General features: G+C 42.7%; 1 protein-coding gene across 5 annotated transcripts in view; it reads right to left on the bottom strand.

Annotated features, from left to right (window-relative positions):
• Positions 1–9,994: 9,994 nt before the first annotated feature.
• The window catches only part of TBCE (tubulin folding cofactor E), a 133,614-nt gene continuing 117,006 nt past the window's right edge, over positions 9,995–26,602 (bottom strand). For 4 of the 5 annotated variants that reach the window (XM_073560140.1, XM_073560143.1, XM_073560141.1 and 1 more), the window contains 2 exons: positions 20,445–20,536; positions 9,995–10,300 (listed from right to left, as the gene is read on the bottom strand). In XM_073560140.1, coding sequence (XP_073416241.1) covers positions 10,208–10,300; positions 20,445–20,536 — 185 coding nt within the window. In that variant the 3' untranslated portion in view covers positions 9,995–10,207. Of the gene's footprint in view, positions 10,301–17,557; positions 17,694–20,444; positions 20,537–26,602 lie in introns of all 5 variants that reach the window. The other variant, XR_012226898.1, reaches the window with a different exon arrangement.

Raw genomic sequence — 26,602 nt, 5'->3', positions numbered from 1 at the left:
AGTTCCTGAAGAGTTGTAGAACGCATTGATATGATCAACATTGGGGCAGGCGACACACCGGCCGTAGGGAGCACATCCACACCCAGGACGACCAGCATCCAAAAAGGTGGTTTTCGGTTCAGACTGATAGGTCAACAGCATTTTTGGTGCCAAAGATATTTCATCGAATTTAGGGTATTTTTGGGGTGCTGATTCTGAATATGTCATCAGTTTTGCCAGATTGGCTCAAGTTTTTGAGATTTTTGGTATCTTATTTATAGCACTTGTTGGTAAATGCGACGCATCATCTCATTAATTTCTTTGGATTAGTACTTGAACTGAGCAGTTCTCAATATAGTTTTGTGTTAATTAGTGTTCTAAAAGTTTGTTCATAGCTTGATTTTTGCACTAACTTTATGTTGTTGTCTGTTTTCCAGTGAAAAGCATGAACTCATCAAGAAGAAGTTGTCTTAACGATCCAGACTCATTCTGTTACATTTGTGGTGAATACACACTGCCAAAACATAGAAGAAACATAACAGACTTCGTAAAAAAAGTGTATTTTGCCTATTTTGGGGTTATGCTTGGGGACCAAGACAAGTTTTGGGCACCACACATAGTGTGCAAAGCATGTATCGAATTATTACGAAAATGGAGCAAAGGACAAAGAAAAAGCTTCAAATTTGGTGTTCCAATGGTGTGGAGAGAGCCAAAAAATCATCATGATGACTGTTATTTATGGTAAACACAGGTACAGGCACATCTTCACAATGAGGGACAGGCCTTCTTGCAGATTCCATGTTACTCCCATTTTCGTTTCTTATGCTTATTGAATCCTTGCACTTGCACTGCACAGAAATAACAGTCATCATGATGATTTTTTGGCTCTCTCCACACCATTGGAACACCAAATTTGAAGCTTTTTCTTTGTCCTTTGCTCCATTTTCGTAATAATTCGATACATGCTTTGCACACTATGTGTGGTGCCCAAAACTTGTCTTGGTCCCCAAGCATAACCCCAAAATAGGCAAAATACACTTTTTTTACGAAGTCTGTTATGTTTCTTCTATGTTTTGGCAGTGTATATTCACCACAAATGTAACAGAATGAGTCTGGATCGTTAAGACAACTTCTTCATGATGAGTTCATGCTTTTCACTGGAAAACAGACAACAACATAAAGTTAGTGCAAAAATCAAGCTATGAACAAACTTTTAGAACACTAATTAACACAAAACTATATTGAGAACTGCTCAGTTCAAGTACTAATCCAAAGAAATTAATGAGATGATGCGTCGCATTTACCAACAAGTGCTATAAATAAGATACCAAAAATCTCAAAAACTTGAGCCAATCTGGCAAAACTGATGACATATTCAGAATCAGCACCCCAAAAATACCCCAAATTCATTAAAATATTTTGGACACCAGAAAAAAAATTTTTTTTCGTTGACCTGTGTAATGACTGTGAACAAGATGGTCACGAAGATTCCTGGACCTCCTTATAGTAATACTAGGCACAGGAGGAAGAAGCTGATTCAGGACAGGATCAGTCTGAAGAATAGGCCAAGCACGTCTAAGACAGCCTTCCATACGGGCAAATTGTGCATGATAGTTAGTAATGAATCTTATTTTGTTATCCGATTTAGCCACTTTTTTCTTAAATAAGAGGGACTGATGTGTGGACCATTTTGCACAATTCAATGCCCTCTTAATAGCACGCCCACTGTATCCTCTCTCGCGGAATCTGTCCGAGAGGTCCTTGGCCTGTAAATCAAGCTCACTTTCAGTGGAACAGATCCTACGAAGTCGCAGGAACTGTCCGACCGGTATAGAGTCAATCATTGCTTTGGGATGGGCAGATGTAGCGTGCAACAACATATTTGAAGATGTCTCCTTCCTAAATATGCCAGTTTGTAAATTGTTATCCATATCCCTCCAAATGGTGACATCAAGAAAGCTAATCCTGTCAGCATCCTGTTGGTATGTAATATGGATATTTTTATCATTCGAGTTGATCCCTGCCATGAAAACACACAACTGAGAAGTGTTCCCCTGCCAGATCCAGAAAATGTCGTCGATGTACCGCACCCAAAATGGGATGCGGTCCATCGACAGACACTGATCAGACAGGGGGAGGTCCCTCTCCCACAGCCCCAGGAACAGGTTGGCATACGCAGGGGCAAAATATGCCCCCATAGCAGTGCCCTGGAGCTGCAGGTAGAAGGACCCCATGAATGTAAAAATGTGCGTCAGGGAGAACTCAAGGAGTTCAAGGATTAAACAATTAATCTCCACTGGTAGATTAGACATATTGAGGAAGTATCTAGTTGCTGCCAGCCCATCCAAAGGCCTGATGCTGGTGTACAGAGATTCAACATCACCTGTCACCAGCATCATATCTGTGCCAATGTGAAGGCCATCAATACGTCTTAGAAACTCCCCTGTGTCCAAGATAAAAGAGGGTAAACTCTCAACTAGAGGCTGAAATTTAGACTCTACCCAGCGGTTAACTTTTTCCAAGAAGTTACCGGTCCCTGAAATGATAGGACGTCCCGGAGGGGCCTCAAGGTTCTTGTGTACCTTGGGTAGCAGGTAAAAAGTAGAGATAGTAGGTTCTTGCACCTGCAAAGCCAGCGCTAGATCTTTAGTAATGACACCATTTTGTACAGCTGAATTCAAAATATTTGTCAGCTGTACGACAAAGGAGGAAAGGGGATTAAATGTCAAGCGCTTATAACAAGCCTTATTGTTCAACTGCCTAAAGGCTTCTTGTTCGTATAGGGATCTAGGCCATATGACAATGTTTTCCCCTTTGTCTGCTGGCCTAAAAACGATGTCAGGAAGTCCCTTCAGGATGTCCAACCTGTTACGTTCGTCACGAGTAAGATTATCTCTACACCTCCCCTTGGGGATGGCCAAGAAATGCCTCGTTACAACCTGCACAAATAGGTCAACCGCTGTGCAGGTTGTGAGAGGAGGAAATTTCTTAGATTTGATTCTAATGGATGCGGGGGATCTTACCTCCCTCTCCGCATTCATGCTCTACAGACAGATCCTCAAGGTCCCGAAGTGCTAGTTGCTCCTCTTCTGTAGGAAATAAATTTTTCAAGCAAGGATCAAAAAAATGTTTTTTGAATATTAAAGACCTGGCAAACAGATGTAAATCTTTGATTGCCACAAAGGTGTTAAAATTAGATTTAGGAGAAAACGTAAAACCCCTATGCAATAACGACAGGTCTGAGTCAGTTAATTGATAGGAACTCAAGTTAATTACCTTATGTTTATTTTTCTTCCGTTCTGGTGATTTAAATTGCATCCTCTTGTAGGGGTGAAAGTTCACATCTCTCACTCTTTTAGGCCTAGGCCCAGACCTTGTCGTTATAGATGGGGTGGACCAATCAGACGAGTCACTGACTGAAGAGAGAACTCATAGAAGGTGCCTCTGATAGCTTGGGCGTATGGATGTTAGGCTTTCTCCAAAAATAAACATTCTTACTTGCAAAATCCCTACTGTCTCTCTGAAGCTTAGGCCTCTTTCACACTTCCGTTTTTTACAATCAGTCACAATCCGCCAGGTTTTGAAAAAAACGGATCCTCAAATTTTTTTTGAGGATCCGTTTTTTTCCCCATTGACTTGCATTAATGGCGGATTGTGACGGATTGCTGTCCGTTGCATCCGTTTTTTTTGAGGATCCGCCAAAAATTGCTGTCCGTCACCATCCTCAAAGATTTCAAAACGGAGCTTGTAACGTTTTTTTCTCTGGCGGATCCTCCAGACACTCATTTAACCCGAAATTCTTTCTGGGTGCCGGACAAAAAAAAAATTCTCTCTCTCTCTCTCTCCCCCCCCCTTCCCGGCCAGCATTTCCTTTAAATTTCCGCATTTTCAGGATCCGTCTAAAAACGGATCCTGTGCCATCCGTTCACATCAGTTAACAACGGATCCGCTTGTATTACTTTTTGGCGGATTTGAACTGATGCAAAAAAACTGAAGTGTGAAAGAGGCCTTAGCAGATTGTGTCTTGTGGATCCTACTCACACAAGCATCCAAGTTTTTCTCAATTCTGGACTATATCCAGACATCTTATCTATTGGACAAGCTATTTTGAATTTTTGTTCCAATTCATCTATAGATTTGTCCAGATCCACAATGGCCTTAGAGTTATGTTCGATCAAAAGCTGCATCAGGGAGGAGCAACTACCACACGTTTCCTCCCACCGGCTAACAAAGTCCTTGTCATCGACGGGAAAGGATGGAGTCACCCTGACTCTGAGTCCCCTAGGAATCATTTTAGAGGAAACATACTTCTCCAGGAAGGCCCAATTCCACCATATTTTAGTCCGCTTTAATAATAATTTTTCAATTTCTAGGACCTGGCTATCAAGACTTTGATCCACAGACGGCTGAAACTCACTCCCACCTGTTCCAAATACCTGATTAATTTGACCGAGCCAAGCCTTGTCTTTGGCTCTGAAGTCCATTTCCAAGAGACAAAAATAACCTGTGCATGACACGGCAAACATAAACCATAGTATTATCATGGAAAAATAACCCATTAATAAATAGTAAAACAAATACACTTATATATATAAATTACCAACCAATGGGATATAATTTATACAGACCTAGAGGACAATCGCAAAGAAATGTATAAAATATGTAGAAAAAACAGAGAAAAAAGGAAGTCCAATACAGATTTAGCAAATTTGTAAACAATTTTATTCAAGTATATCAGGATAATCAAAAAAGGGGGGAAGTGAGACAATGATGACCATAAAAGGTACATGGACAAAGTCCGTTCCGTTCCCCCGGCGACGGACAACCAGCGTCCAGGAAATGGCGATCATGAAAGCGCATAAGGGGCGCATAGGAACAAGCGCCCAATGACTCAGAGCGCGTCACGTCCGCCCATGGTGACGCAGGCGCGTCGGCGGCAACCATGACTGCGGGCAGCGTTGGCATCACATGACCCGCGGCGTCACGAGGTGACCGCCCACAAGTCAAAACCCGATGCCAAAGGCCACCCGGAGTGTAGGAGCAGCACGGCGCATGCGTACAGGCAGGACATGAGACGCTCCGGGTACCCGGTCAGAAAAGAGGAGATTCAAGTGATATGGCCGCTGGTATAAAGAGGCTGAAAAAAGTTGAACAAAATGAAAGGTGAACAAAATTATAAAAATAGAAAATGGGAAATACTTAAATCCAAAATATAATAATTAATGCCAAAAAAGGGGGGGGGGAATTAATGGAATAAAGACAAAAATATATACAGTATAAGAATATAAATATATAAAGTCACATCTCTATACAATAGCTATTTCTCACAATAGTAACCATAATGCATAATCCAGAAATATAGCACATCACCACACTTATTTGTGAAATAAAGGGGAGGCCAAATGTGTCATTTCATTGGCTTGTTCTATCATGTGTCCTGCAGCTAGTCTCTCATTGGTGGGCTTTCCTTTTAAATATTTCCTGTTTCTCACTTCTCCTCATACCCCTTGATGAAGGCCATCTAGCCGAAACGTGCGTTGGGGAGGGCACACTTGAGTGGACTCACTTTACTGACCAGTCTGAAGGTAATATGACGTTGTGTGAATATTTTGTGTTTAACTTGTTGTTAGCACTTACCATGAGTGGTGGCTGGTTCCACAGCCTATGTTAGTGCTGTCTAGCCCAGATTAGGGGTCATTATGACTGGTTACTAACATTTTCTACATTTGGGATTATGATGCATGTTCTAATTTTGTATGATATACTTGTAATACTATGTATATTCCCATGTCCTGACACCATTGTGTGCCCTATTGTTTTTGCCCATGTACCTTTTATGGTCATCATTGTCTCACTTCCCCCCCCCTTTTTTGATTATCCTGATATACTTGAATAAAATTGTTTACAAATTTGCTAAATCTGTATTGGACTTCCTTTTTTCGCTGTTTTTTCTACATATTTTAGACATGCTGATCTCGCACGACTGCAGCGTGCAGACATTGACGCTATAACATTCTCGGATCACACTCTGGTGACGATCTCTGTCTCCCTCTTCTCTCCGGGTCCCAGACAATATCAATGGAAACTGAACACTTCTTTACTAGATGATCTTGTGGTGTTCGGAGAGGTTAGAGACTTTAACTGAATAGTTTGCCCTAAATGTTACAGGAGACTCCTCCCCGATCATGGTCTGGGAGGAACATAAATGTGTCATAAGAGGTGTGTTTGTAAAACACGGAGCTAAATTAAAAAGGGAGAGGGAGGCTGAGATTGCTGACCTGTTGACACGACTCAGGGACCTAGAAATGCGCCACAAAAGGACTGACAGTTGATGTGAGACTCATTGCTCACGAGGGAAGCACTTAGGTCTATATTGATCAAAAAAGCAAAGGGACTCCTTTTCCAGATGTAGGCGGCACTATTATGAACACGGAAATAAGGCTAGGAAGTCGCTAGCCAGGGCTGCGAGACTGCAAAAGGCTTCCACATGTCTCAGAAATTGTACCATCTACAGGGATCTCCCAATTAAAACTCCCTATTGAGATAGTCTCTGCCTTCCAAAAGTATTATGCCTCTCTGTATAATATAAATGATAGAAACGCCCACTCCAACCAATCAGAATTCAGGTCTCGTATTCGAGAATACATCAAAACCTCGGGACTGCCTTTTCTTCAGGAGTCTGAAGTGGCGTCCTTGGAAGAACCAATCACAGGCCAGGAAATCACATATGCAATTTCCTCTTCCAGGTCGGGGAAAGCTCCAGGCCCGGATGGGTTCTCCCTTGCTTATTATAAAAAGCTGCGGGAAAAGTTTACCCCTCACTTAAAAAATGCATTTAACGCCATGGCGGTGACCCCCGTCGCCTCCGGAAGACGCTCTTAGAGCGATTATAACAGTGATCCACAAGCCGGGGAAAGACCCCTCGCAGTGTTCCAGCTACCGCCCAATCTCATTACTAAATGTAGACACTAAGCTATTCACTAAGATTTTGGCAGCTAGATTGTCTCCCCTAGTGTGTAATGTCATTCATCCGGACCAGGCTGGTTTTGTGTTGGGGCGAGAAGCGCGGGACACCATCAAAGCAATAAATCTAATATATAAAGCTAAACTCTCCTTAATGTTGCTCTCGACGGACACAGAAAAAGCGTTTGATAGAGTTGGACATTTATGGAAGAAACTCTGATTCATATAGGTCTGGGAGGGAAGGTGCGGTCCCTGTGTGGTCCCTGTACTCAACACCATCTGCTAGGGTGTGGGTGAACGGCATCCTCTCTGACTCTTTCAGAATTAAAAATGGCACCCCTCAGGGTTGTCCCCTCTCCCCATTAATATTTGTTCTGACTCTTGAACCCCTGCTTCGACGCATAAGAGCGAATATAGATATAGGGGGAGAAGTGGGATCAACCATAGATAAAATCGCAGCTCATGCAGACTACTTGCTGTTTTTCATTACTAAACCTGAGATTTCCCTCCCTAATCTCAAGGAGTTGGAGAAATATTCCAATCTCTCAAATTTTAAGATTAATCAATCTAAAGCTTTGAATATCAATTTATCCCCCTCACTTGTGGACCGACTAAGGGCTACTTTTGGTTACAGGTGGTCCTCACAGGCCTTGGATTATTTGGGTCTACGCATTACAGCAGATATTCAAGCATTATACAAATGTAATATCCCGAAACTTATTAATTCTATTCGTACAGATTGTGAAAGATGGGCAAAATTAACCTTTACTTGGTTGGGCAGATGCCAGTTGTTTAAAATGAATGTACTGCCCAGAATTCTATACTATCTACAGTCTTTGCCTATTAAAATACCATCTTCCTTTTTTAAGTCGATCAATAGGATCCAAACTACATTCATATGGAATGGAAGAGGTTCACGACTTAGACGTTCGGTGTTATGTAGGCCTAGGGTGGAGGGTGGAGTGGGTCTCCCTGACATTAAGTTGTATCATCTGGCGAGTCACCTCACATGGGTTGTTGACTGGTGTAGAAATGGCGAAAATAAATTATGGGTACAGATTGAACAGAGCTTTACCCCCTGCCCCCTACATTATCTCCCTTGGGTGGCGATAAAGGACCTGGAAGGCTTGAGGAACCATCCTATCAAAAGGCCTACATTATATAGTTGTGACAGTTACTTGATATGATCAACAGTAATGCTTAACGACTCGGCCCTCACACCGATACCAAGTCACCCGACCTTTAAACCAAGTGTTTCAGACCCAATATTCAAGTCATGGATCGAGGCAGGAATTGACAGAGTGGAGAGCTGGGGTGATGGGGATGAGTGGCCATGAATTGAATCTCTTGGAGCTATGTCTGCTCCGGTCCGTCTTGGGTTTTGGAGATGCTTATAGCTCAAACACTTTTTTAGTAGGCTCCCTCCTAAAAATAGGCTTTGTAAAACTAGAACCCTATTTGAAAATATCTGCATTGGTTCTGGCACATAGACATGCTTTGTCTAAAATATACGCAATGCTAATCTCGTCGCCAGAACCGACACCGCCCCCTTACATGACACAGCGGGAGAGCGACTTGGGGCTAGATCTTAACACGGAACAGAGAGCTAGAATATTCACTCTCGCACACACACATCAATCAGTTCCAGGTTTCAGGAGGCAAGCTATAAATTGTTGACACGCTGGTATAGAGTCCCCACTCGCCTTCATAAAATGTTTCCATCCTTAAATCCTTTGTGCTGGAGGTGTGGTGAGGCAGAAGGCTCACTTATTCATATCTTCTGGGAGTGCAGAGTGCTCAATCCCTTTTGGTCTGGGGTTGGTAGCATCATACGTAAAGTTACAGATTATGAGGGCGAGTTGGGTCCGGCTCTGTTTTTGCTGCATCACTGCGGGATCCCCACTAACACTTACAGGCGCTCTCTTCAAACTTCTAAGATTCCTGATAATGGCGGCTCGCACCTGTATTCCCCTGGCGTGGAAGAGAACAGTATGTCCCTCGGTTGCCTTATGGATCACAAATATGAATGACCTAATGCATATGGAAGATCTAACTGCATCCTTACATGATACCTATGCAAAGTTGAGAGATACTTGGTTTAGCTGGCTAGAATATCAACAATCAGAGGAATATAGATCTTATCGTAGAGAGATTGTATGAACAGTGATTATCAAAAGAAAGAAGACAGCAAGCATTGCACAGTGGTCTTCTTCCCTCCCTGTTACCCTCTCTTATCCTTTTTTTTTCTTCTCTCCTCTTCTTATTAAATTTCTTTATTGAGTAGTTTATCTTCTCTTTCCATCTCTTTTCTTTATTTCTTCTAACACAGTGTAAAGGTGAATAGTTATTTGGTATTGTTTATACACACAATATGTAAGAATATTGATGGTCCAGTCACTGATTTTTATTGCTGTGTAGTATTTGTTATATTGTTCTGATTTTTCTGAAGTAAAATTCCATAAATAAAGAATTATAAAAAAAAGGCTGTTTATCCAGACACTTTGCATCACACTAGCATCCTATGCAAGCCCTATGTGTGTGCATTTTTTCTACTAGGCAGCCAACCCCTCCATGATTCATTCAGGTGAGTGGGTGGTTGTTCTCATCAGTAGAGTGCACCTGTGCTGCTCCAGCCTTTATCGTGGGGGGTTGCTGCATCCTGCTAGTGCATTTGTCAAGGTTTTGGTGAGGCTATTTTCATGATGTGTTTTTTTGAGTTTCTCTATGTTAGTAGTTTTGGATTATGGTAAACCATTGAGGTCCCATTCAGGAATCATAAACAAAAATTCAGACTCCTAGAAATACTTATTTGGGACACTACACTACAACAGATTTATTTTTTTTAAATTCTTAGTGACAAAGCCTATCTATATTAATGCTGCTGCATCCCCCAGTGATTACACAAATATAGACACTATTTCCAAAATAGTAAAGGTGCATTATTTCCCAAAAATCATGAACTGTAAATTAATGATCAAGTAGATAATGAACGTAGTGTATGAAATATGAAAATAATACAATGTAGTGCACAAAATAAGCAAATACTACTACACATTTTTGCACTTAAGTTTATTTTAAGTTTATTTTAAAATATTGAATATCCCTAAAATACCTGTGGGAAAATAAGTTATATTACAGCTCCTTAGGCAAAAATGAAGATCACTGGATGAAAGCAGCAGGTTACCGGAGCATACAAATCTTTTTCGAAAGCATTTTGCAGTTGGAAGAGTTTCACTGTTACTTAGAATCATATTCCATCCTTGTTTTACCATCTGACCAAGACACAATCTCCATTTTCCATAGAGTAAAACTGAAGTGTTTTTAGGTCATTCTCTAGTTGAATTTCTTTGCCTTCCATCTGTCAATAAAATTAAAACAGGAGAGATTAATACTGAAAATTCATATTCTCACAATGCTGTCAAAATGTACGGGGCATTAGGGCAAACTTCCTAAGCTGTGGCCACATCAGCTGTGATCTGTGTACGCCCCCTTTCATGTGCAGTTCACAGCTGTGGAAGTCAGCGCCATGTCTTTCAATAACACTTATAAAGATATCTTTCTATGCGCAAGGTCCAAAAACACTAGGAAATCCTTATGGCAGCAAAGTCAATGAGAATCCAGAAGTGCTGTGTACATGATCAGTAGTTTTCCTTTCAGGATTTTCTGTGCAGCATGCCAAGTCTTTATGCATTTTTGACCCATTGAATATGCATGAAAAAAATGGACCAAAAACGCTGCGGTTTTTGCAGTCAAGAGATGCAATAACTTTGAGTATTTGCTTGCAGAAATCTCTGCAATGTGTGAACATATCCTTGGGCTATGGTTCAGTATTTGCTCAGTATTTTACATCAGCATTTGTAAGCCAAAACCAGGAGTGGGTGATAATACAGAAGTGGTGACGTGATTCTGTTATACTTTTCCTCTGACTGTTCCTCTCCTGTTTATGGCTTACACATACTGAGGTAAAAACCTCACAAAATACTCAACGTGTGCACATAGCCTAAGTTTTTCATCCCTTGAGAAAGGCTCAGTGTGAGAATTGAAACGTTGCATACCTTGGGGCATGGAATAAAGGTCTTTCTAGGCTTTAATGAAGGACATGCTGCCTCCATTTTTATTTTTGCGACTTATTGCTATTGGACCTAGGGGTTTGCTGTAACCGCATTGATGGATGGATGCTGCTTTGTTTTTTTCTTTTACAAAATATCTTCTTTGAGGGACACAGTAGTAATGGGTTATATGCTGCCACCTGGAGACTGACATTAAGAATACTGCGTCAAGTATAGCGTGGCACTACCACAAGGTGCACAAGTAGGTTACCCAGACCCAAGTGAATAATAATAAAGTAACTTGGCACTCAACTGAATTGTTCTTTTTAAGTGAAGTTTTTATTTATGTGCAGTCATTAAGAATACATCCTAAAAAAAGAAAAAGCTGACTCCTCCCCAAAAGTCTACACCTGATAGCCAACACCCAGCTATTAAGTTAGTATAAAATCCTTAGTAGGAGCAACATTAAGGATCGCCAAAACAAGAGATGGTGCTGTGCCCTCCCCCCAATGAAGGCTGCAATAAAAAGATTTAAGGGTGAGTAGTAAAAATCTTCACTTCTCAGAGACTTCTTTTGGGGGACACAGGACCAAATTCTAAAGCAGCCCCTGGGGTGGAAAAACTAATACCAGTAACGCAGACGGAAGAATAGCAATCAGGGATGGAAGTTCAGGTTCTAAAACGTGCCCCAGACTTTTCAAAAAGTTTGGTTCGGGTACCAGAACAGTTCCTGAACTTCCACCAGAACCCCATTGAAAATAATGGATAGCCGAACTGCTAAGAAATTTTTTTTAAAAATTCTCTCTCTACACAGGACCTACAGCAGAAAGTCCAGCATTCAGGCCCAAACAGTGACTGTCCATTACGCACCCAGAACATTTCTGTTCGGGTTTGCCCATCTGTAATAGAAATCCCTCAGGTTACGACCCGAGCAACTGCCGCTTGTAGCACCCTTCTGCTAAAACTTGCCACCATAGATGTAAAAATAAGATGTGGACTGAAGACTAAAGTAACGGCCCCACAGAATAGAAGAATAGATGCTTGGAGACTTCTGACCCAGAAGCCTCTATTACATGGGGGGAGTGAGCTGTGCCCTGGCAGTAGCACCGTTGTTTCTATTATACTCTTCCTCTGGCTGTTCCTCTCCTGGTTTTGACCTACAAATAGAGGTGAGCGAATATGTTAAGAATCGGTCACTGAATCTGAATTTGCCATATTCGTGCATGTTGGTACCTTATTCGTGCCGAATATATGTTTGACAATCGATTCTGAACATGTTCGATAATTTCTACTCCTATTGACTCTAATGACGAATAATGTAAATACAATATTAGCCTCCATTCGTAATCGGAACAGAATTTTTAAAAATTCGCTCAACTCTACCTACAAATAATGAGGTAAAAAACTTTCCAAATACTCAGTGTGTGCACGTGGCCTGATAGGGAAAGACCAAGATTCTCCTGGAATATTAAAAGCTCTGACTTGCACCCTGACCAACTCTAGTGGAGGAGGCGAGCTCTTGGGAGACCATTAGAGATGTAAAATCTCCAAATGCCTGGCAGTCCAGGCACCACAACTAGAGTCAATTGTCTGAACGACCTGCCTTAAACCTTGAAAGAGACGAATCTGGCCAGCACTCCCATAGAAAGTGAAAAGATGAAAACACAGTTAGTATTCTCTAATCCAGTCATCAAAGACAGTAGGCGAAAAAGACTAGAATAAAATGGAGACCGCCTTGGGAACCAAGATAGCAGGATGGATGAACCAAAGTACTGAACCAGCCGCCTCAAGGTAAGCTTCACCAGACAATCAATGTATCTAAAGTGGTGCCCAACCCAGGTATGATGATGTATCCACAAGGGCAGAGAGCATGGGCATTTCCTTAAAAAATGAAGACCACTTATGAGAAGATCAGACAAAGGAGATAAAAGGTGACGGGACTCTAGGGGTATGTTCACACGTTTTTTGGTGCATTTTTTTCCAGTTTTTTTACTGCAAATTTTGACTGTTTTGCGGTACTAGCTATGTGTATGAGATTTCAGAAATCTCAGGCACACAGCTTGTTTTTCTGTCCTCAGTATTTTGTGAAAAACTTTGGGTTTTGCAAAATAGAATGTCATTTCTCTCAGCGCTTCTTCAGCGTTTTTCACTCATTGAAAGTAATGGGTGGCAAAAACGAAAATGTGTGAACATAGCCTAGGGCTCAGGGAGCATCAATCCAGATAAATCTGATCAAAGATCTAAGATACCACGAATAAGAGACTCAAACTGGCTAATGAAGACTATACAAGTGTGACCTGTCAGCATACCCCACTGCAAATTGATTAAATCTAGCTGAGTAAAGAAGTCTCCCCTGCCTCTAGAATTAGAGGACATTTCCCTGCTTAAGGTTGGAATCATCAACTAAAAGGGAGCTATCCTCTTCCAGCACAAAAACTGGAGCAAGGCTACTTTGACTCTTTGAAGGATACATTAAGCTATTAAGCTAAAAGATCTTTTCCAGAGAACGAGGTTAGAAGTTAGATAAATCCACACAAATCTGTGACTTCGCCAGACCGAGAGATCTCTCCATAATCCATAGAAGAAAAGAAGGACCACACTCACCGGGCTTGTGAAGAAAAACTTGCTGCTTTATTGGCACATGTGAGACATGTTGGCCAGGGGAGTGAGAGCAGGAGTGAACAGGGTTTATGGATATCACTGTGGTATTCTAAGGACGAGCACCCGTGGCTGAAGGCAAGCCATCAGTATGATAACGGCACACAGCTTGGACCAATTACCGTAATAGCAGTGCCACCCGCGTTTTCTTTTATACTGCGAGAGAGATCTCCGTTCATAGGTCTGACTCAACAAAGACACGATCAGAGACTTGTCGTTCACCAGAAATACACCCATCTGAGGGTCTTAAGTTAGCTGAAATGACTCACCTAGGACAAGGTCAGAGTACTCACTAGTCCATGTGCAGTGAAAACTAACTTACCAAGTGGTATCTGCTTAATTATAACACGTCCTGGATAGTGACAACTGGATTTGTGGCATGAGCAGCCCTACAAGCCGCCTCGTTTATTTACTTGACATGCTGAGAAAAATGGTCAGAGTACCGATTGTACGATATGCAATACTTCGCTTGGATGAATCACCTATGAAGAGACATTTGCCTTAGTAAGTGGTCAGAGTTCCATCAGGATTGGCTATGAGGAGTCTGAGCCAGGTAGTCTGACTTCTGACTCATCCAGTTAAGATATCAAAGTAATGTTTGGTCAACTAGTGTAATACACCCAGCGAGGGATCTCGCTTGGTTGAACTGGCTAGTTGAGGGAAGTGGAAAGAGCATTGCACTGTTTGCTTCTATGATGCATCCTGCTGAGATGTTTCAGTGTGCTGTTCTGACTCACTCCGGAGAGAGGTCAACATAGAGATTGGTTTACTTGAGTGCTACATCAGGCTGGAAGGTCTCTGGTTACGGACCTTAAATACCCTGAGAATAGGTCTGAGTACCATATTGCTCGCTTCTACTATATAACCTATTAATTTGAGTTGAGCGAATTTTTAAATATTCGGTTTGGATACCGATCACCGGCAAATATTGTTTTTGCAATATTCGCCAAACATAGCCAAGCGCCATTGGAGTCAATGGGATTAGAAATGAGCAAATATGTTCGCAAATGATCGTCAAACAAATTCGGCACAAACAGGGTACCATTATGCATGAATATGGCAAATTCGGATTTGGTGAACATCTCTACTAATAATGAAAGACACTGGTTAAAGGTCAATCTCACTGCAAGTCTGAGGACAGTTAGGTACTTTTGCACGGTTATGTGTTACTGAAGGAACTCTGAGGGAGGACTCATGACTCATTCGGAAACATTCAGAGTAATGTCTGACATACTTGAATGATAAACACCTCGAACTGAAATTTGTTTGTTGGCCTGACCAAATGGGGTAAGTGGTCAGAGTACCTACTGTAAGGTAAAACTGCTGGGGGTTCAGATACACTGAGGAAAGCATTTGGAGCGCCAGCAGATCGCTCAATCAGCAGTGCACCGTCTAGAGCAAACTCTTTAGCTTGTCTGACTCAGCCAGAATTCAGAGTGCTAGATAGATAACTTCTGCGAGGTGCCACCTTAGCTCTGTGAGAGTTAGTCCAAATAGCATCCGGGCTGCAATTTCATATGTGGTATAAGACCAGCTGTGAGGTCTTATTTTGAGGGTCTGACTCTTTTTAGAAGGTGGTCAGAGTAGCATCTGGGTTGCACGGTCCTCTGTGGGATTCGCCCAGCTTTGAGGTCTCAGCTGACGGGTCTGGCTCACTCTGGGATGGAGGAAGAATAGTATCTGGGTTTCAGAGTAACCTTCAGGATTTGCCCAGTTGAGACAATCTCAGATGGTTAGTCTGACTCCGAGAAGCACTGGGGTACTCTGCAGGGTATTCTGCTGGCTATGCCTGGATGTATGACCTGAGTTGGTGGGTCTGACTCACTCTGGGAGGTGGTCAGAGGGGAAATGGTTAGTCGCTCCACAATTGTAACCAAGGACAATCACACCTTGGCAAACTCTGCACCTGACTATGGACATCGGCAGAGGAAGCGGGCAGGAGCCAGCAGTATAAATCAGCACAGATTAAACTGATGTAAACTTGCTCTTACATAAGGGAAACCAGGAAAGGCAGGTGAATACTATTTTTTCTAGGTTGGGGCTTGATAGTAGCAGTTGAGCTGCTGGGGCAACGCTAGTGTCAGCCACCTAGCAGACCAACAGCATACCTGGTTTTGGAAGGTAACTTTCCAAAGCTGCAGGGGCCAGTGGTGGGGCAAAGTGAGGTGAGGCTTGATGGTGGCCTGCAAAAGCCAAACTGAGGCAGGGTGGCAGCGTGAGGCCGAACTGTGGCGTAGTGAAGTTGTACGGCTGCCTGCCTAGTAAGGCCGGACAGGGTCAGCAAATAGGCCATGACGGTGCTTGCAGATAAGCTGAATGGTGACTATAGAGATGCCAGCAGTGAGGTGCCTCTAAAAGACAGCAAGTGCCCATGGAAGTGGTCAGAAAGGTCAGAGCCTCAATAAGGCAGGAGTTTGTCTGATTGACTGGCGGGTGGAGGGACATGGCTTGCTGGCTTACTTACTGGGAGACAGTTAGGAAGCAGGAAAGCTAGAAACTCAAATAGGTCAACAATCATGAAGGAAGCCCCAATAATGCTCCAACAAGCCAAGGGAACACATCAGAGAGGAAAGGAAGGCCCCCTCCACTTCCTAAATCAAAGGGACTCAACAGACTTACTGAAGACCCAGAAGAGAGGAAGAGACGCAAGGAGACATGAGACTGATGGTGCGGACACCCAGACTAGTGTCACATTGCTGCAGATATGCTGAAGCTGCCACAGGTGAGCCAGCCAAATGCCGGAAGGTAGCAAATGACATAATTAACTGTCCTGAACAGGCTTGATCCTGAGAATAAGAGTCTGGAAGTTCTGGGAAACGCACAACGCTGTACAGTACAGTCGGGCAGGATAGTAAGGATGGGGAGGGCACCACCAACAGTAGACACGGGGTTACACCAATAGTCAGTATGAGAAACTGATAAATGAAAAAGAGGAAAGCTACTGACCAAAAACTGGGATCACCACAATAAATCACAAAAAATATCAAATTTTTATGAAAGTGTCACACAGACCAAGACATAATTAAAAACATTAAAAAGTCACTAAATGACAATACACCCATAAGCTTAATAATATAACCCAAAAGGCTCCCCTAAAGCTTAAAGTACAAGTAAAGACAAATAATTGGTCAATAGAATCAATAGTCACATCATATTATTCCACAAAACATGTAATACAAGTAAATAAATAGAGTCCAAATGGACACAGTAAGAAACCACTGATATACTTCATACTATTTAACAGTCTATCGTTAATCAAGCCGCCCTATAATGTAGGAAAAGGACATAAACTAGAGGCAGGGGCTGACGAAGCTACCTGTGTGGTAGCGATACGCGTCGGGCACTTCCACAGGCTCCCCCTACCTTTGGTATGGTACGGCTGCTATGCATTTGAGCGCACATGTTATGCGCTATCCTGGAGGATGGTTCTCTGGCTCTGAGTATATTTCTACAGGGCTCAGATATTCCATTGGAAATTATTCCTGCCTCTAGTTTATGTCCTTTTCCTACATTATAGGGCGGCTTGATTAACGATATACTTCATACTATCTAACAGTCTATCAGTGGCTTCTTACTGTGTCCATTTGGACTCTATTTATTTACTTGTATTACATGTTTTGTGGAATAATATGATGTGACTATTGATTCTATTGACCAATTATTTGTCTTTACTATACTTGTACTTTAAGCTTTAGGGGAGCCTTTTGGGTTATATTATTAACCTTATGGGTGTATTGTCATTTAGTGACTTTTTAATGTTTTTAATTATGTCTTGGTCTGTGTGACACTTTAATAAAAATTTGATATTTTTTGTGATTTATTGTGGTGATCCCAGTTTTTGGTCAGTAGCTTTCCTCTTTTTCATTTTACAGTCGGCAGGAGTCAAAAGGACCAATTTCCTAAAGTACCTGATACTTGGCTGTGTCAAGGAACAAGGTCTTGCCATCCCAATGAGAAGGAATACAGGCTGGTCAGTACAGTCTGTGCTCTACATCGCTCAGTGGGGTGAAACAAAGCAGCACCATTCCCACTCTATTACCTGTCCTAAAGGGGAGAAAAAGAGAATGTGTTTTTACTAACCTAATAAAGCCAAGGAAAAGACAGGTCTGAAACTCAAATCCATTTCTGTCTCCAAAGTTATCATACGCTAAACTGAATAGCTGGCTGTAGGCTGACCAGGTGGTAAGCTGTTCGGGAGGAGTTCAGCTTATTTTCTAAGATGTATTCTTTGTGTCAGCCTCCAGGTGGCAGCATATAAATCATGGTTCCTGTGCCCCCAATGAAACATCCAAGAAATATAACAGACTTTAGAAATACTCTTTCTAAAAGATCTGTTTATGTGTCCAACTTGCTAAAGGGACTGTTAGGCAGTGAATTTAGACAGCAAGCTACAACTGCTGGTGGTTTCGGGGCATGAGGGACCTGTCAGGTTACCTTTAATTACAAATAAAAAAAAATAATATATCTTGGATCGCCACATTCGTATAAAGTCCATTCTACGATGAATTAATCAGTGCGATAAATGCTATAAATAGAAACCAAAAAGCTAGAATAGCAAATTTTCAATAACACTATTTCCCTAAAAAATGCAATAAAAATTAAGAAAACATTGTCTGTACCCCAAAATAGTATAAATAGAAATATTAGCTCACCACGCAAAAAAGCCCCAACACATCTTCATCAAGGGAAAACCAAAATCCTTACAATCCAAATCCTTACTCGGAAAATGGTGCCACAAACCAATTACAGTATTTTTTTCAAGCTTCTGATTTACTTTTCAACATAAAAAAAGAAAAAAACTCTATGCAAATTTGGCATTGCCATAATCATTGTCACCTGTAGAATCATGTTACCAGTAATTTTTAAGACACAATGATAGCCGTCAATAAACCCATTATTCCCCTCCCCCCATCCACTGCATGATTTTATTGAAGGGAGTTGCGCTATTTAAATTTTCTCCTCAGATAACAGGAATGTTAGACTTGGTCCTGCCAGCAGAGGCATAGCTAGGGTTTTGGTTCAGGGAGGGCGAAACTTCTGAGTGAGCCCCTAACCTGAGAACATAAGCAGATGACCGCGCTATTGCCAAAAATAATCTATATATAAAAAGACCAATATTGATATTACGTTCACGCTGTGTGCCGGTCTGACTGCAGCGCAGTTCCTGACATCGGAGCAGAGTCGCCGCCGAAATCAGCGTGCGAGAAGAGGTGAGCATAGTTTTGTTTTTTTTTTTTATTTATACAGCGAGTCCTGGTTGCATGATTATGATACCCCGTATGGGGGGGCAGCATGATATACCCCGTATGAGGGGGCAACATGATACCCCGAATGAGGGGGGGCAGCATGATACCCCGTATAAGGGAGGGCAGCATGATACCCCATTAGGGGGGCTGCATTATATTCTAAAGGGGATACATTATATTCTTTGGGAGGGCTGTATTATACCATATGAAGGGGGTTACATTATAGAGAAAGAACAGACAGAGAAAGAGAGGAAAGAAAGAACAGAGAGAGAGAAAGAAAGAACAGAGAAAGAAAGAACAGAGAGAAAGGAAGAACAGAGAGAGAAAGAAAGGTTAGAGAGAGAAAGAGGGGAAAGAAAGAGAAAGAAAGAACAGAGCAAAAAAAAAAAAAGAACAGAGAGAAAGTAAGAGGGGAAAGAAAGAACAGAGAAAGAAAGAAGATAAAGAAAGAACAGAGAGAGAAAGATTCTATAAAGACACTATAGCAGCCCCGCTCCCATTGTAATGCCCTCCTGAGCCTCCCGATGCAGGACATATCATGATCCGCTCACATGGCCAACATCCCCGAGTCCAAGGCGATCCCGCTGTCCACGCTGGAGGAGGACACCCCGTACACACATGGCTCCGCTCCATACACATGTGGCTCCACTCCATACACTTTGTAACACAGGACTCCGCTCCGTACACACGCGGCTCCGCTCCATACACACGCGGCTCCGCTCCGTACACCTCGTACACACAGCTCCGTTCCATACACACACGGCTCCACTTCGTACACCTCGTACACACGCGGCTCCGCTCCGTACACCTCGTACACACACTGCTCCAGGCTCTGCACTGTACACCTCGTACACACATGGCTCCGCTCCGTACCCACGGCTCTGCTCCGTTCACCTCGTACACACCAAGCTCTGCTCCATCCACCCTGTAAACCCCCCCTGACCCCACACAAACTTCCCCTCATCCAGCACCATGACAACCAGCACAGCAGAGTCCTGCAGACAACGAGGCCCCTGATAATGTGACCCCCGACTCCTCCCCTCCTGTGACTTCATCATTTGTCCTGTGCGCACAGAATAGAACATAGCAGAGCAGGGAGATGATCGATTCTTCCTGCTCTGCCGCAGCGTAGCTCTAAGTGGGCCACCTCAGAGCGTGGAGCCCGGGGCCGCCGCCCCCTCTGCCCCCCCCCGGTAGCTACGCTACTGCCTGCCAGTCATTCTAGGTGACACTATATACATGTCAGTGTCTCATTACAGTTACCAACAAAATGGCTCTGCACTGTGATCCCAAACTTTATCCCGCCACCTCTTTTCGGAAAAGCCCAGTATGAGAGCAGAGAAGTGACATCAAACACACATGGAGCAGATCTTAAGTTTTATGCTCCTTCTTTTGAAAAACAATGCATTTTTCAACTTTTAAGCATATTTCTAATTTTATTTTTAAAAAATAAAACTTAATATATTAAATTGTTTAACTTTATTTAAATTATGCATTCCCATTAAGTAAAAAGAAAAGTTTACATTAGTTATCATTAGAAATTACTTACTTTGGAGCTTTCATATGACAGCTTCAGTTCTGAACCAGGTACTTTGAGTAAGCGATAAAGTAAGCCCTTGACCTTTTGGACAGTCATAGAATCTTGGAGGGGAAACAAAAAATGTACACATAACTACAGTAATTTCTTTAAAAAAAATAAATAAATAAAAATAATTATATATATATATATATATATATATATATTTATATATATATATATATATATCTCTATCTATATACACTCACTGGCCACTTTATTAGGTACACCATGCTAGTAAGGGGTTGGACCCCCTTTTGCCTTCAGAACTGCCTCAATTCTTCGTGGCAGAGATTCAACAAGGTGCTGGAAGCATTCCTCAGAGATTTTGGACCATATTGACATGATGGCATCACACAGTTGGCGCAGATTTGTCGGCTGCACATCCCTGATGCGAATCTCCCGTTCCACCACATCCCAAAGATGCTCTATTGGATTGAGATCTGGTGACTGAGGAGGCCATTTGAGTACAGTAAACTCATTGTCATGTTCAAGAAACCAATCTGAGATGATTCGAGCTTTATGACATGGCGCATTATCCTGCTGAAAGTAGCCATCAGATGTTGGGTACATTGTGGTCATAAAGGGATGGACATGGTCAGCAACAATACTCAGGTAGGCTGTGGCGTTGCAACGATGCTCAATTGGTACCAAGGGGCCCAAAGAGTGCCAAGAAAAAATTCCCCACACCATGACACCACCACCACCAGCCTGAACCGTTGATACAAGGCAGGATGGATCCATGCTTTCATGTTGTTTACGCCAAATTCTGACCCTACCATCCGAATGTCGCAGCAGAAATCGAGACTCATCAGACCAGGCAACGTTTTTCCAATCTTCTACTGTCCAATTTCGATGAGCTTGTGCAAATTGTAGCCTCAGTTTCCTGTTCTTAGCTGAGAGGAGTGGTACCCAGTGTGGTCTTCTGCTGCTGTAGCCCATCTGCCTCAAAGTTCGACGCACTGTGCGTTCAGAGATGCTCTTCTGCCTACCTTGGTTGTAACGGGTGGCAATTTGAGTCACTGTTGCCTTTCTATCAGCTCGAACCAGTCTGCCCATTCTCCTCTGACCTCTGGCATCAACATGGCATTTCCGGCCACAGAACTGCCGCTCACTGGATTTTTTTTCTTTTTCGGACCATTCTCTGTAAACCCTAGAGATGGTTGTGCGTGAAAATCCCAGTAGATCAGCAGTTTCTGAAATTCTCAGACCAGCCCTTCTGGCACCAACAATCATGCCACGTTCAAAGGCACTCAAATCACCTTTCTTCCCCATACTGATGCTCGGTTTGAACTGCAGGAGATTGTCTTGACCATGTCTACATGCCTAAATGCACTGAGTTGCCGCCATGTGATTGGCTGATTAGAAATTAAGTCTTAACACACAGTTGGACAGGTGTACCTAATAAAGTGGCCAGTGAGTGTATATCTCAAATATGCCAGCATTATCAAATATGATAAGAAATTCTAAAAGCTCTAGTAAGTATTATGTTAAACCTACAGATTATGTCAGGGAAGAGAAAAATACCATATTTTAAATTTCAACATCCAGTCCGGGAGACGTCAGCTCTCTTACTCATGTATTCAAATGTATTTGTATCTTTCAGACATGGATACACTTGAACACTTAGAGTCGAGACAGGAGCAATGCGACGCTCATTAGCTTCCACTCAGACGTGCAGCGGCATGATGAGGTCATCACACTGCTGAACTCATCACAGAGGCAGTGAGCATGCAGCAAACATAGAAGAAAATGGTAAACATCCCACTTAGGAGCCGAAAATTCAATGAATGGATTGTTATTTTTTGGACACATTATAGGGAAGTTGGGGTGAAAATTATGAGTGTGTGTGATATATTATGGAGAGGGGCAGCGTTGGAGACATTATGGAATAGAGCAGTGTGTGTGGGAATAAATTATTTACTCATGGGCACAGAGTAAGACAGATATTTTTATTCAGGAGAACTATAATGACACTTATTTTTAAAGGGAACCTGTCAGCTGTTTTGGCCGCTATAAGATGCGGCCACAGCCTTTCAGGGCTTATCTACTGTATTCTATAATGCTGTAGATAAGCCCCCGACCTGAAAGATAGGAAAAATAAGCTTTATTATACTCACCCGGGAGATGGGGGGTCCGGTGCAGTGCAGTCCGATGGGTGTCGCAGGTCCGTGTCCGACGCCTCCCATACTCCTGCACCGCCGCCCTCCTGCTGGCTTCATGGCTCACCGACATAGCGCTCCTGTGCAGGCATACTCCTCTTCCCTGTTGAGGTCAGAGCAGATTCCTGCAGTGCGCAGGCGCTGGGTCTCTCTGACCTTTCCGGGCACCTGCACATTGCAGTACTTTGCTCCGCCCTCAACAGGGCAGAGAAGTACGCATGCGTAGGAGCGCAATGCCAATGAATCAAGCAGAAGGGCGTCGTCGCAAAAAGTTGGGAGGAGTCAGACCTGCGACACCCATCGGACCGGATCGCCCCCGGGTGAGTATAATAAAACTTATTTTTCTAATCTTTCAGGTCAGATCGGGGGCTTATCTACAGCATTACAGAATGCTGTAGATAAGCCCTGAAATCAGTGGCTGCATCTTTTAGCGGCCAAAACTGCCGACAGGTTCTATTTAAGGACATCATATTGGGAAGTGCTGCAGAAGAACGAAGAAGATGGAAATCTACAGAGACAAGTTGTGGATGTCTACAGTCATCATTGCAACTATACTAATTGAATTAAAAGAGTATGGGGACAACTTCAATTAGACAAGATGTCACCTGTAAGGTGCCTGGATGCAAGTTTATTTGCGATACAGATTTTGTCTCACCCGTACCGTGGTTCCTGTATGGGTATGATCCACAGTCTAATGATGGCTGTTAGTAACAACTCCAAGAATCTCCTTACCATTGTTAAGGACATACTGGAAATTGCAAGTTAATGCTATAAAAGTATACATGGAGCTAAAATCCAATAGGAAAAAGATGCAGCACTCACCGGATGAGTTAAAAACCACAGTCCTTTATTGAACCATCAGAAGTATGGACAAGGTTTACGGGCTAGGTACGTGCAGGCATGCAGTGAAACAGAGCAGGACAACTGCCGTTTCATGTTACACACGATTCCACGAGTCCATATTTCTGATGGTTCAATAAAGGACTGTGGTTTTTTAACTCCTCCAGTGAGTGCTGCATCTTTTTCCTTTTGGATTTTAGCTTCTTGTAAGCACCGTGATAACCGGTTTCAGACCTCCTATGTGTCGTGGACCCAGAGGGTTTTGTCTCCATATGTGAGTAGCTGTGACTTGGTGCCGTTGTTTTTCTTTCTCCAGTTGTTTTTTGTATATATGAGACTGACCTGACATTTTAATTGATCACTGTCCTAAGCTTGGTGCTGCAATCATGTACTGATGATGGTTCTGATGCTGTATTCATGTATGGAAATCCCCTTAAAACACAATTTTATTAATGATCATAAAAACACACCTTCCCAGTGACGTTGAAAAAATGTCAAAAAATAAACCTAGTATAAGGTGCTGCATAGCCCTACATTAAGGCCTAACTGATACCTTCCTATCCGTGGAGGTTGGCACCCTAATAGTACGATATTGGCGCCCCCACTCAACGAGGACTATCCCTCACTTCCCTAGTGATCCCTAGTATCACAGAGGGGAAAACAATTTCCAAGATAGAACAGTAATGAAAAGATCAGAATGCCCTAGGACTTATGCAGACCAAACAGATAATAAAGCAATAAACATTTACCACATCATGATATCATGTGACCCACAAAGATAGCAGCTATTCTCACTTGGAGAGATAAACATCCTCAAATACAATCAGCAATTAATAAAAAGGTCACTTATCATGTCTCATGGGGGACCCTCAACGCGTTTCCCCGCCGTAGCGGTTCATCAGGAGGAATAGTCCTATCAAAGATATTGTTGCTGCTTCATGCCTGATACCTTCAATAATAGTGGCACCGGAAGTCCGGATTTAAATAACCGGTGTGATTATTTTGCATACCACCCACTATCCGGCAGTCCAATCGGTGTGAAGATGCAAATAACTGAGAGCCAGGTGTGCAGCAAAAAATGTCATATACCTGAGAGCCCGCCGCTGCATTCGAAATTCAAAGCGGAAGAAGGGGTCATTAGCGTGCGTTCCACCGTGGGGCGTATCCAATATGGCGCCCATACTTCCGGTCGCGCAACCCCCTCAGCGGGTTGTAGCCTCCGGAACCATCCTGTGCGGGCAGAGCGGAGGGGAATCAAAGATGGCGCCGGCACTTCCGGTCACATGTTTCCCCTTTGCTCCCGGACACGCCCATAGTAACCAGCAATGGGCGCATCACCAATGTGGGCCGGACCTTTCGATCACATGTTTTCTCCCTACTCAATGATGTAAACAGACAGAGCGCATCACATGAAATCGCCAGGAAATAAAGAGTCTGCCCGCAATACAATGTCCCACAGATTTATCACAGTAAGGATGACCCCCAATAAATCTAGTAGTACCAATGTCCTCATATTCGGCATAATGCTGCACATCAGAAATTCAAGGAATGTAGAAAAATAAAAATATGCATATTGCTATGCGATAAATCAAATCAACCATACAATGTGGTCCATGCCATACAGGCATCATCCAATATGCCAGACATATAGAACCCCTTATCATAACCCCCTATAACAGAAAAAAGGGCAAGTTCAACCAACCAGAAAATCAAAAGATCATAAAAAACAGGCATATGAGATGCATTCATTCATCCCATTAGGGAAGACCGATTGCAGTCTGAACATCCATTCACACTCCCGTCTCAGAATTAAATTGTCCAGATTACCTCCCCTAGCCCTTGGTTTGATTAATTCTATCATATTAAAAGTGATGTCACCCATTCGACCCTGATGTATACCATTGATGTGTCTGGCGACAGGGGTATCACGTTTATTTCTGATATCCCCCAGGTGTTCACCCACCCTCACCCTTAATTCTCTAGTGGTTTTTCCCACATAATCCAATGGGCAGGTACACGTGGCCTTATAGACCAGACCTGTTGATTTACAGTTTCCAAAATCCCTCAGATAAAAGGTCTTACCATTGTGTGAACTCATAAAGGTTTTACATTGAAGCATATATTTGCATTTAGTACAGTCCCCACACTTGAAGAAGCCCAAAGGTTTTCTATCTAACCATGTTCCCGTTCCCATGTACCCTGCACGGAGTTGAGTGTCTATAGAAAACAAGCCAATGACCTATATAATAGATTTAGAAACAGGGGTTATCCCCCACGTTTCTTGAATGGGCCATGGCATGAAGCATTCATAGCGGATAGGCCCTCTCTCCTCCAGTCAAAAAAAGAAGATACTGTCAGGGACACTGTTGTCAGACTTATTGGCACGTATGATGGTCAGTCAGACAGGGTGTACCATGTTCTTAAAAAGCACTGGGGGATACTCTTAGCTGACCCGAACTTGAAGGGGCTGGTACCATCTAAACCCTCTATTACATATAGAAAAGGGAGATCTATAGGGGATCGGCTTGTGCACAGCCTCTACCAAAGACCCAAGGGAACGGGTACATGGTTAGATAGAAAACCTTTGGGCTTCTTCAAGTGTGGGGACTGTACTAAATGCAAATATATGCTTCAATGTAAAACCTTTATGAGTTCACACAATGGTAAGACCTTTTATCTGAGGGATTTTGGAAACTGTAAATCAACAGGTCTGGTCTATAAGGCCACGTGTACCTGCCCATTGGATTATGTGGGAAAAACCACTAGAGAATTAAGGGTGAGGGTGGGTGAACACCTGGGGGATATCAGAAATAAACGTGATACCCCTGTCGCCAGACACATCAATGGTATACATCAGGGTCGAATGGGTGACATCACTTTTAATATGATAGAATTAATCAAACCAAGGGCTAGGGGAGGTAATCTGGACAATTTAATTCTGAGACGGGAGTGTGAATGGATGTTCAGACTGCAATCGGTCTTCCCTAATGGGATGAATGAATGCATCTCATATGCCTGTTTTTTATGATCTTTTGATTCTCTGGTTGGTTGAACTTGCCCTTTTTTCTGTTATAGGGGGTTATGATAAGGGGTTCTATATGTCTGGCATATTGGATGATGCCTGTATGG

The sequence above is a fragment of the Dendrobates tinctorius genome, unplaced genomic scaffold (genome assembly GCF_039654945.1).
Source record: "Dendrobates tinctorius isolate UK_male_01 unplaced genomic scaffold, ASM3965494v1 ptg000293l, whole genome shotgun sequence".
In the NCBI taxonomy this organism is placed as follows: Eukaryota; Metazoa; Chordata; class Amphibia; order Anura; family Dendrobatidae; genus Dendrobates; species Dendrobates tinctorius.
Note: the sequence above shows the minus strand (reverse complement) of the source record. Positions and strands in the feature narration are given on the sequence as shown.